The 12522-nt window shown below is 53.1% G+C and overlaps 1 protein-coding gene across 3 annotated transcripts; it reads right to left on the reverse strand.

Annotated features, from left to right (window-relative positions):
* Positions 1–4614: 4614 nt before the first annotated feature.
* Positions 4615–12198, reverse strand: Dlk1 (delta like non-canonical Notch ligand 1). Of its 3 annotated transcripts, none has more exons than XM_074067150.1 (6): positions 11965–12198; positions 10688–10751; positions 10132–10262; positions 7314–7455; positions 5211–5490; positions 4615–4985 (listed from the first exon to the last, which is right to left on the reverse strand). In XM_074067150.1, the coding sequence occupies exons 1-6, from the start codon at positions 12029–12031 to the stop codon at positions 4743–4745; spliced, it is 927 nt and encodes a 308-aa protein (XP_073923251.1). In that variant the 5' UTR covers positions 12032–12198; the 3' UTR covers positions 4615–4742. The 3 variants fall into 3 exon arrangements, with proteins under 3 accessions (XP_073923251.1, XP_020044072.1, XP_020044070.1); XM_020188483.2 differs by having other exon boundaries at positions 4615–4991; XM_020188481.2 differs by having other exon boundaries at positions 4615–5490.
* Positions 12199–12522: the final 324 nt, after the last annotated feature.

The raw sequence follows: 12522 nt of genomic DNA on the forward strand, positions 1-12522 counted from the left end.
CCCTGGGCTCTGCCTCTAGCCCTTTGGCAGCTTGGGGCCTCAGAGACCACTGCACCTTTCATCTGGGTTTCTTCTCCCAGGTCCCCAACTGTGACCTACTTTCACTGCTGCCTCCTTCCCAGCCCACTCCAGCATCCACTGTCCATTAATACATCTACTAAAATTCAATTAAACTTTCTTTCCCACAAAGTGGTCTACTTGATCATGAAGTTTTTAAAAATGTGACTGCTTCTGCTGAGAAGATTTTTGCTGCTTGGGTAAGGAGAGTGATTCCTTTGGTTCCCTTTGATTCAGCATTTGGTTGTCCCAGCTTTGCCACCTGACTTAGAGGATTCTTGTTTTTTCCTCCTTGTTCTGCATCAGTGTCCCTAGCCTGGACATTTCTTGCCCCTTCAAAGAGTTGAATGTTGAGAACTCCAGGACAGGTTGACCTTGGTTATTGCACTATTCCTGTGGCTACATTGAGGAATTTGGGGATTGATATTTTCCTACAAAACTCATCTGTTACATAAAAGTTTCTACATTTATCAACTCAGTATTACCTTATTATTTTCTTATAGGTTTTGGTGTCTGAGGTTTTCTCTACTCTTCTGTCTCTACCCTCATCTCTGTTGCATGGGGTTCAGTGTGGAGTGGGCCAGGGCAGGAAGACCAGAGACACACAGAGGGAAGAGGGGGCCTGAACCCCTCATCATGGGACCAAGGTTGGAAGGAGTTGGGAGGGGTGGGCTATGGAGGAGGACGAGTCTTATGGGCACCAGGTCCCTGGGCAGCTGGGTGGGTGGTGGCAACAATCTACCAAGAAGAGTCTGAAACAGGAAGAATAGGTCATGGAAGGAGGTGGAGATGGGACCTCAGACTAAGGACCACCTCCCCACCTCCTCAGCACAAGGCCAAGGTCCTCAGTCCCTAAGACTGGCTGGCCCGGAGGAAGGGGGGAGGGTGGTGGGCACCATGTGAGAACTCAGAGGGGTGGGCTTACTGAACTGACTGCACAGGTATGAGGCCCCCACAGCCCTGGGACTAGAAGATAGGCATGTCACCCCAATATGTTCAGAGCCTGAAATAGGAGTATGACTGGGGCCCATATATCAACCATGGAAACGTTAACAGGCCCAGGGCCCTCTGACTAGCTACCCCATACCTGCATTCTCTCCCTTCACCTTTGCAACCACCTTCCACCCTCTATGAATCCTGGAAGGCCTGTGCGGAGTCCTCAGACTCCAATTCTGACCCCAAACTTGGTGCCTGGGAGGACCTGTCCTTCAGCTTATGCTGAGGCTGTGCATGAACTCACGTGGTCACTTGTGGACTCCCAGCCCCCCACCCCATTCCAGCTCCATACACATGCCATGCCACCCACAAATAGCCACTTAAGGAGGAAGTCAGGGTCAAGGGCCCTCAGGCCTTGCTGGTGGTCTCAGGGCTCTCTGGGCAGGAAATTCCCAGATTCCAAGTTCCCAGAGTGTGGTCCTGAAGGGGAGACCATGTCCAGGGGCCCGTGGGTTCACCTCTTAGCCCTTGGGTCCCCGGGTCATGTATGAAGAGCTGGATTTGGGCCAAGGTAGGGCCCTCAAAAGCAAGGGCCCCTGACGTCCCAGGCCTGAGTCTAAGGCTATCACCAGAAGGAGCAACTGTATCAGACACACAATAAATCGAAGAAACAGCCGTTTTTAAGTGAAGCCCTTATTGTTTATTTTTCAATAAACAAGGTTTTTTGCATGTCTGGTGCTGAAGTAAACGGAAAAGCTAAAAAGAGCGCTAAGGACATTTTTAACATTTTGGTTACAGAATTATAACTCCTCCTCCTCCTCCTCTCTTAATTTGGGACCGAATTAGTGAACATGTCTCAAACCGCTGTCTTTGAGCTTCTCCGTTTGTTTGTTTTTTTTTTCGTAAACTACACACTACACCAAACACACGAAGTGTGAATGGGCAGTCAAAAATACCGACACTCTCAGCAGATCTGGTTAAGCCATAAGGACATGGAATGGACCATATCTGCGTACGTGAAGACCGTGGCGAGGCTGCTAGCGCTGCTCTGACCGCACTGTGGGTGCGTGCAGGTGGACGCTGTGGAATTTGGGTGGGGCGGCCTCATCGTGTGCTGGTAAGAGATGGTTTGTCACGTGGGGAAGTGAGGGTGGCACTCTAAGGGAGGAGTCTGTTCAGGACTCTCCACTCCCACGGCATTTTACCTGCACTGCGCTTGGCAAACCCTGGAGACACCTGCGTGTCCCCTCCCCTCCCAGACTGTCCCCCTCAGCCTGCGCTTCCCGCAGCTCCCCGCACACTGCCTTACACTCAGCAGGTGCTTGGAAATGCTCCCTGATCAGATGAATGGTGGATGATGAATCCGTGAAAGGATGAGGAGTTGTCAAGGATAAATAGCCGGACCTCTTTGTCGTCAGGGGACTCGGCTATTCTCTACAACACATAGAGTGAAAAGAAAAAATGGAGTAGAGAACTTGATTGTTTCGTCCAATCTTAGAATTTCACGTTGGGGAAACTGAGGAACAGAATCGTTAGCGGTCTCGGTCAAGGTCTCACGCTGAGAGAGGCCAGAGGGTGTACCAGACGCCCGCCTGACACATGCCAACAATTCTTTTTTTGTATTTTTTTTCTTCAAACAAATTCAAAATGAGATGCGATGACGACTTGTAGTGTGGAGAAGGATGAGGGCCTGGGGGGAGGGTTCTCAGAGATTGGGGACAGGGAGGTGGGAGGGCTGGGGTGAGGAGGGGAGGGAGGACCTATGGAGAGGGGGAGGAGCCTTGGAGGTGGGAGGGGTTTGGCAGTGAGGATATGGAAGGTGGCTGGAGTTTGGAGACTTAAGGGGAACTGTGGGGATGAGGGTGGGGAGGAGATGGGTAAAAGGGGGAGGGATTTCAGGGTGACTCTGGGAGGGGCGTGGGTAGAAGGGACTTGGCAGGGGGTGGATGATCAGGGACTTGGGGTAACCAGAGAGGGGAGGGGCTTGAGTGATGATAGACAAAGACTCATGATGGTAACTGAGAGGGTAGGTAATTTGGGGGCAATGCTAGTCAGGCTTTGAGTCGGGCTTTGAGTTGAAATGAGAAGATGACAAGGGACCCAGGGTATCGGTTGGGGGTTGATGAAGTCAATGATCTGTAAAGACGGTGACGCACAGGACCAATGGGCGAATGACTGAAGTTGTGTGGTGTGACTGTGATTTGAATGATGGTAGATGATGAAGGTGATGACTTGCAGGTAATACTTGGAGCAAGGTAAAAATGGCAGGTCATACTTTAAAAAGCTAAGACTATAGATTCTTATCCAGATCATTTAAGCAGCAAAATATTCCTAAGTGGTACCCAAGGGCTGTGTAGCTGCCCAACCTAAACAGTACTGGGCAGCTACACAGAGCTTATCCCCTTCCCATTTCTGCAAAAGATAGATGCTCTCTTTTAAAAAAATAAGTCAAATTCAAAATTCAGAAGCTGGTTAGGTCTTTCAGGATCTGAGAATTATCAACTCAGCAACACAAAGGTAAATCCATGGCTGCGTGGGCCAGGTCTTATACCACTTTTGCCATAGAACAAGAAAATGCCCCACAAGCAACAATTTCCACTAAACCCTGTGAAAACCTTGGTGAGGGCGGTGCTGCTTGCTCAGATTTTGCCAGGGGCACTTGTGGTTCAAGGTGCAGTTAAGTCTCAAAAGACATCTCTAATCTATAGAGTAGGAGGCAGGCATAGTATTGGGGTTTGGAGTGGGGTTGGGGTTGGGGACTTGCTGCCCAAGTGGCAGCTCCAGATGGCACATTATGACTCAAAGGGGCCAATTTTTCCCAAAGGGAAGTGAGCCAGGAGGCTCTCCACTTTGAAAAAAAATTTTTTTTTTAGTATCAATTTCAATATCAAGTGTGCCTCCAGGATAGGCCAAGACCTTTCGGATCCCAGGATGAGACTGAGTCTCCATCAGATCCTTAATCTTAGGGTCAGGAGGTGTTTTGGTACATACCCCTCGTTCCTAATTCTGAAATTTGGAGCCAGAGAGGACCTAGATGGTGGGTGTTCAAACCCCTCCTTGAGAGGGGTGAGAAGGTGGGCCCAGGGTTGGGATGGGGACTCGCCAAGGATCACACAGCGAGTTAATGGCAGGGCTGAGACAAAGTCCCAACCCCCCCCCACGCAGCCAACCTGGGGCTCTCTCTGCTTATCACACAGCCACTGCACTCTGTAAAGTCGCAAAGCAATTGGAAAGATCTAAGGGTTGCGATGTGAGGCTGGATGTGAGTGCAAGTCAGATGTGGCGTGTGAGAATTAACGAACGAAAGAGATTTTAGCCCTTTCACAGTGGGTGGTCATGCTCAGAACTCATTGCGGTTTCAGCAAGGACCCTGTAGCCGAGACCCCTGGAAGAGAGGCGTCGGGCACCAGAGTCCTGGTTCTGTTACCTTGTTTTTTTTTTGTCTTTTGATTATTTTTTTGATATTTGATATTTAGAGTTTAGAATAACATACTTATTTCTTTTACTTGTTTAAAGATGAAATTCTTATTATTCTCATTGTTATTTGTGATCATGCATTAATAAGAGAGAAAGAGGATTCTTTTAGCATAGCGTTTGTCACACAGCAACACAAAGACAATATATGTAAGCATAGCGTTCACCAGATTCAACACAAAAGATAGCAAGCTCCACCACAAAGATTAGCACAGACCGCGTATAGTGAGCTCTGCGGAACCCCGAGAATATAGAGGGGCCCATGGGAACGCTGCCTAGATCTCCTCCTCGCCAGCCTCCTTGCTGAAGGTGGTCATGTCGATCTTCTCCGGGAAGATGATGTTGACCGCCAGCTCCTCGCCACTGTTGTACTGAAGCAGCAGGTTCTTCTTCTTGCGTAGCATGTGGTTGTAGCGCAGGTTGGACACCCAGGCCTCACACTTGTTGAGAAAGACGATGCCCACGGTGCCCAGCACCACCAGGCTGGTGAGCACGCCGAGGATGGTGAAGCAGATGGCCTGGCCCTCGGTGAGGAGAGGGGTACTCTTGTTGAGCTCTTTCATGGATACCTTGAGGATGCGGTGCTCGGGCTGCGGCACTGGCAGCTCGTGCACCCCGGGGGTCAAGCGGTAGGTGAGCCCGTAGCTGCTGGGCAGGTGGGTGACCTGCGGGGGGCTCGCCCCACGCTTCTTCACGCAGGTGGGACCCGTGAACGGGGGCTTGCACAGACACTCGTAGCTCACCTGGGTGTGCTGCAGGCAGGTGCCCCCGTTCTGGCATGGGCTGCTGGCACAGTTGGTCACGGAGCGGCTGCAAGTCTTGTCGATGAAGCCAGCTGGGCAGCGGCAGCGGAAGTCGCCCCCGATGTCGGTGCAGACCCCGGCATTCTCACACGGGTTGGGGGTGCAGCTGTTGGCCACGATCTCGCAGAAGTTGCCTGAGAAGCCAGGGGGGCACAAGCAGGAGGCGTGGGAAGCCTGGCCCTCGTCATCCACGCAGGTGCCTCCATGCTGGCAGGGAGAACTGCAACACAATGGACAAGGTAAAGGGCCCTGGGGGCTGGGCTAGGACAGGGCTGCAGGGGGAGGGAGGGAGAGGCAGAGGTTTGGCTCCTCTTGTTGCAAGGTGAAAAGGGCGGTGCTCCCAACAGGTCAGGTGAGGGAATGCACCTGGAGAATGCCAGCCAGGAACACACCTGGGACTAAAACTCTGACTGTGAGGGCTCAAGGATGGGGTACACACCTCACCCTATCATGATGCCAATATGGAATGCACCTGACCTCCCATACCGGGAAGCCCACATCCTCTCCCACCTCTTACTTCATCTCACTGGCCAGAACAGAAGACTGATGGTTAGTCACTAGGCAGATGGGGAAACTGAGCCTGGCAGAGGAATCATCAAGTGACAGTTCAAGTCTGGAGCAAGACTCCTCCCTTAGCTCAGACCCCAGGCTGCTGAGGCAGAACCAAGCAGGGAGGAGCATCTCTCACAATTTCCCAGATGGATCTGCTGCCCTTGCTGGAGGTTATGTCTTCAACCCACCCCACCCCCATTATTATTTTTATTTCCAGAGGAGTGGGACTACTGGCTATTGTGAAGGAAGCCCTTGGGGACTCTCCGAGTGAAAGAAATATGGGTTCTGTCTATGCTGGCATGCGGTGTCTGTTAGGGGCTGTTTAACAGTGGGCCATTCACCCAAGTGCAGCTTGCAAACCAGAGCACATGGAGCATTTAATGTAAGTGCTGTTAAAGGAGCAAGCCCTTTGTCATCTGATAAATGCCCAAACTCCAGGGAAGAAAGGGGCTGTAAACACAAGAAATCAGCATTGCTGCTCAGGGGCCCAGGCTGAGTTGCAGCTGAGCTCTGAAGGAATTTCACGGACCTGGGGCTCTATTTTGACAGACTGATTCAAGTCTCTTAGTGAAAACAGCAAAGTATTTTAAAGGTTTCATCTGATTTTTTGTTTGTTTTTCCTTCTTGCCAATAAGTAGCAATAGGCTTCAGTTGTCACCTCTTAGACTGACCCCCTTCTATATACTAATCTTTAGAGTGCAAGGTCATGTTTGTTTGCAGCTTCTGCAGGTTCCTGGGTTCTCTTTGCCATCTTAGAAGCAGAGGCAAGATGAGCTCATTTTGGAAGGACACCATAGCCCCCAGCTGTAACCCAGGACTGAGTTCCCTCCTTTGGGTTCTTGAAGTTGGACTCTGCCTCTGTGGCCATCCCCTCTGGCCTCAGTGTAAGACCCATCCAAGGGTGAGAAGTACAGGGCTCTGCACAGCTATACACATAAGGACCTAAGGACCTTCTGTGGCTGAGCTGCTAGAAAGTTCTGCTTGGCCAGGAGTCCTGGAGCCCCCTCCCCTCTCTCCTCACCTCCTCAACCTGGCAGCTCCCTCCCCAGACATCCCACAAAATTCAACTGCAGTGCCCACAAGGTCCCCAAACCAACAGCCCCCTGCAACATGGTAAATGGGTTTCACAAACACCCTGGCTCTGCTGAACTCTGATCCCTCACCATGTTGCCTTTACAAAAATTAATGCAGCTCTGAGTTTCTTTCCCTACCCCAATCTACTGTTATTCACACACATCAGGACTTGGCAACACCAGGGGAATATGAAATTGCCTTCAGGATCATTTGAAAAATTATGGAAATGATGCATTCCTCCCTTCATAATGGCCCATCAGAGCAGCATCCCCCCCACTGCCCGGGGTTGCCAGGAGCACTTACTTCTTTTGTCATGGACAGGTCCAACAGGGTCAGGCTGAAAGGATCTTTAGGGGTGAGAAGCAGACCTCAAAAGCAGCATTGATTTGATCCCACAGGGTGAGGAAAGATATTTACCCATTGATCACACAGGGCCCATCCTTTTTCTGGCAGTCCTTTCCAGAGTACCCAGGGATGCAGGAGCACTCATAGTCACCATCACTGAGGTTCATGCAGGTTCCGTTGTTGGCACAGGGGGTTGAGGTGCAAGCCTGGACACCTGGGGGCGGGGGTGGGCAGAGAAAAAACAGACCTTAGCTTTCCCTCCAAAGGCCAATGTGAAAGGGACCCCAAATGGCTCTGCTTGTGGCTATCAAGTGGGGTTCACAGTAAGAAGGTACAGTGACTTCCCCAGCCCCCCAAAACCAGGACGTGAATAAGCTGAGGGTTGGGAAACTAAAGTAGTTTACTTGTGTCACGTCACACGTCAGAAAGCAACAGTCACCAACATTCAACACAGACAGCTGCACCCTTGTCCTGGCACCCCTTAAGTGCTGCAATTGCTCATGACCTTTACTGCAGACACCATGCCCCTCACTAAAAACAGCGAGGCAAGCTGAGATACCCTAAGGCCTGTCTCCTCCCACCCGGCTTACCATGCTTAGGGAGAGGGGAGTCTTTACCACGGGGGATCTAGGCCAGACTGACACTTGACACTTGGAAACACACACACACACACACACACACACACACACACACACACGCTCTTTACACTTTTCCCCCAAACATCCTTCTGGGGTGTGATTTAGCCCCAGCATTGCGTCTCCCACCCTGTGATCTTTCTACTGTCAGGTTCTGAACTAAAGGGGTCCAGGATAAAAGGATCATTTGAAGGCTGGAAAATTAGAACTATTATTCAGCACTCTCCTGTCCATGTGGGTTTCCATGAACACTGGTATATTTCCACTGTCTTTTAATACCTCCTGTTACACTCACTCCGTTATTCGTTATTCGGGATCAGCAAGCCTGGGATGAATTGAACAAAGGGGTCTAGGTCAGGTGTTCTCTGATGAAGGAGACCCCCAGCAGGGCCAGGAAGGGATCTTTCCAGTGGCTGTTCCAATCTGCTGCTATGTGACAGCACAGTTCAGCTACTCCCTACTCTGTGCCTCAGTTTCCCTCCTTACAAAAGGAATGGCTATCCCTAGCTGATCCCTGAGGGTTTTCTATAACTTGTACTGTAAAAAGCCCAGGCAGGCTAGAGACTCAGCAAGTGAAGGCAGCCCTAGGGGTAGGGGGACAGGCTGGAGGGGAGGAGGATCCCTCCAGTGTGTAGATATTTTCCCTTTTTCAAAGAGATCCTCGCCCTGGTGGAGGGGAGACTGCAATCCATCAACTAGGGAAAGCCTGAGCACCACGCTGATGGGCTCTCCATGGGAGCCAGGAAACATAAAGAGGATTTATCTTTCTGGGATAGCACCGGCAAAGCATTAGCACACCAAGCCACCACTGCCGGCCCCTAATTCTCTGCCCCTGGCTCTCCTGTCACTCAAAATCTTAAATTTAACCTAAAGAGGTGCGGCCACCCCTGGCCTGGCCCTGCTCCTTTCCCTAAAATGCCAGGCCTGGTGAGCTGAGTACCAGCTCTTCTGAGCCTCAGACCCCAAAGCTGGGGTGCATTCAGCTGCTGCAAGAAGAAGGCTGGTGGGGGGGGGGGGTCTATGCTGGGACAGCAGCTGTGTCCTCGGCTTGCGAAATTACCCAGCAGCTATTCTCTTGCCGGACCCCAGACTCTCCATCCATCCCCAGGCAGGCAGCCTTTGTCAACCTGGTGGGGAGAGAATATACCGAGGGCCTTGTGGAGACAGTCTTTTGTCTGGAAAACTCCAGCAGTGGTGTTCTGTGTTTAGTTACCAAAGAGGGTAGGCTTCAGGCTAAAAGCCTATCCCTGATCCCAAAAGGTGGCTTTTCTGGGATGTCCTGGATGCCCAAGCAGCTCAGAGCTGCTGCTGCTGCTCGGAGGGGTTGCAGAGCTGTGGCCCTGAGTGAGCATGAGTCAGTTACAGAAGGAATCTTGCACCGTATTAGGGGGAGGGGGAGTAAGGACCAGAGACAATTTAAGATGGAAGCCCCTTTTGCTTCTCTGGGCCTCAGTTTCCCTATTTGTACCTACGGTCTTTGTTAATGTTGGGGAGAGAGGCTACTGCTGGGAGATTATTCTAGAAGTCAGTTTGCCTGGACTTTGGGGCAGGTTTTGCCAAATGAGAACGGGGGTTGCGATGAACATTTTTTGCAGCCTGACAAAGCTAGCTCTCAATTGCTGAGGGGGTGGGAGGAATGAATGACAAAGATCGAATAAATTAATGAAATCAACAGCTAACACCAATCTGCACTTTAACCCTTTCTCAGCCTCTCCCACCCTCAGCCTTTCTCACACCTAACCCCCCCCAGCCCTGTCCTCACTCAGCTCCTGCTCCCCACCACCACCACCACCACCACCACCACCACGCTTAGCACCACCCTCTCCCATTTGTTTGTTTGCTCCCCTTCTTTTCTGGCATCTAAGTCCTGAGATCCCCAATCTCCAGACCCTTTCCCATCTCAGTACTTCAGGGATCTACATAGGTCACCTGAGTCTGTGGTCCCACTGCTCCACTTGGCAATGTGTGTGGTGTGTGTTTATTTTGTGACACTTTATTCAACAGGCAGCCCCGAGCCCCCCTACCCCCATCTCTGAATGTGCTAGGGATGCAGAGGTGAGCAAAATTAAGTCCCTACCTTTGAGTAGGTATTCAGCACCAGCAGGGAGTACACATACACACAGACAGACCCTTACAAGAAAGGGCCCTAGTTGTGCCCCAAAAAGTCCTGCCCAAAGGGGAGGGGAGGCATATGCGGTTGGGGGAGGTCAGAGAGCAGAGTGATGGTGTGATGGCAGGTAAGGGCGAGTCCCCACCTATGTCGCAGAGTTTCCCATCCCAGCCGTCCTTGCAAATGCACTGCCAGGGTTCTTCGCAGAGTCCATTAACGCAGCCAGGAGAGGTCACACACTGGTCACACAGGGGACCCTGCCAACCAGGCTGGCACCTGTAGGGGGTGGGGGGACAGGGAGAAAGATGGGGACATATGAGAGGGGAAGGGGTTCGGAGAGGGCTAAGGCAGGCTGCTTTCTGTAGAACCAGCAGCCCTTGGGGGTCTCTATATAGTGGCAGGCCAGGGGTCCTGGAAGCAAACACCAATCACTTGAACAGAAAACTCAGAGAACGCACTGAGGGGCAGGCACAGAGGGGACCCCAAGAGCACAGGAGAACTGCATTTTGCCGCAGTGGACCGCAGTGGTCTCACCCTGCACCAGGCTCTCCACCCCCCCCCCACCTCCTTTCTTCTCCTCTCTCCCCCCACCAGTTTTCTGCAGGAGTGAGGAAGCTGTGACGCAGTTTTGTGGCCAAGGCATCCATTTTTCACCCAACTCCCCATTACTCTGCCCCAGCCCCACGAGCTGCGTCCATTACCTGCAAACATTGTCATCCTCACAGAATCCATTTTTAGGGTCGCAGGCCGGGAAGCATTCAGCTCCTGAGGCACAAAAAAAAGGTTACACAATTCACCCCACAAGGCCCTGGGAGCAAGGCAAAGCCCATCATCTCTCAAATGACCAACTGCCCCCCCCCAGATGGGTAATATGACCCTCTTGGGTCCTACCGATGTGGCACACAGTAGGCACCTCTCATCTGTGGATGGATAAAAATGCCCTGCCATGTTCCTAGCTATGGGATGACCACAGTACACTCTTTCTTCCCTAAAATCAACACAGACACCTTTTTCCCATAGAAAATAGGAAACCTCCAATCCTCTAAAAGTGGGGATGGGGAGAGTAACAGGGAAAACCTTTGACCTTTAGGCATTCAGTCAAATCCTTAGTTTTACAAAGAGAGATAAAAGGGGGAGCAGATTTTGAGGTGTTCAGCTCTGGGAAAACCCAGACAGGTTCACCTGGCCGGGTCACAGGTAAAACGTCTGGATTTTTTTTTTTAGGTTAATCCCAGTTAAACCAAGCAATCAAGTCAGATCTCCCCCATCCCCCTACCCCGCACTTCAAGGTAAAAGAACGACGCAAGAGCTTTGCAGAGCGGCTGAGATTCCAACACTGTTAAGGGACGCTTTAATAGGCACCTACTGTATGCATTTACTCAACCAGCCTTCCAGACAGCCCCTCTGCCAGCACTGGCGCAGTTGGGGGGGGGCGCTGCGGGAAGGGGGCAACTCTCCCGCTGCCAGAAACAGATGGCCGCTGCAGACAGAAGCGTCGCAGCCCCTCACCTAGATAAACGCGCCACGCAGGAAGGGCTCAGACTGTGCTCCTGTTGGGAATTGGGGGCTACGGCAAAGTCAGCCCTCCAGGGTCCCCCAAACCTATTCCCGAAAACGCACTCAGGGACACCCCCAAAGTTGCACCCCAGAGCATTTTTACACAAGACCTCCCAGCATCGCCTCGTTTTTTTCATACCTCCTTAATCCGCGCAACGACACCCCTCCGAACGCCACTTCTGCAGGGTTGATAGGGGCTGGGGTCCCACACCTCCCCTGCCCCCTGGGGACCCCAGGGCCGGGCTTGGCACGCAAGGGTGGCGGGGAAGGTAAGGCAGGCACCGCGCGAGGCTTAGGGTTAGGCGGGACAGGCGAGCGGGAGTTGGGGCGCTTGGGACGGGGCGCGCGGGGCACGGGGCGGCTGGCGGGGCATCGCAGGCTTCCCCAGAGGGGGCGCGAGCCAGGCCGCCGGGGGTCTCACCATGAGTGCTGTGGCCGGTAGCCAGCAGGAGCAAGAGGACGCGCAGGAGGGCTTCGGTCGCGGTCATCGCGGGGCGGCCGGGGTCGCGGTCCCGGGAGCGGCGCGGGCGCAGATCCGGCTCCTGGAGCTGCGCTGGGCTTCTGGTTGCGGACGCTGAAGGGGGCGCGGGCGCGCGGCGAGGGGAAAGCCAGGGCTGCACCGGGCTGCGCACTGCTCTCCACCGCCGCCGCCGAGGAGCTGCCGCCGCCGCCGCGCGCGCCGCCCTTTTCGTACCGCCTCCCCCCCCCCTCCGCGCGGCCCCCGCCCCCGCCCCCGCCTTGTGCGCACGGGGCCGGCGCCGGCCAGTCCCGGTGACCCCCGCCCCTCGCAGGGCCGCCCCCCACTACTGCGGCGCCCGGAAGCCCGCTCACGCACCCCAGCGCACTCTTGGCTAGACGGGTACCTGCGCACGATTAGCACACGTTCCCCAACAGGACAGTACACGGGCGTGCCCACGCAGGCCCGCTTAGGACAAGTGGCAGGAATGGAGCCCGTGTCAGGCTGCAGACCCCCAGGAAA

This window comes from Castor canadensis, chromosome 3 (assembly GCF_047511655.1).
Source record: "Castor canadensis chromosome 3, mCasCan1.hap1v2, whole genome shotgun sequence".
Classification (NCBI taxonomy): domain Eukaryota; kingdom Metazoa; phylum Chordata; class Mammalia; order Rodentia; family Castoridae; genus Castor; species Castor canadensis.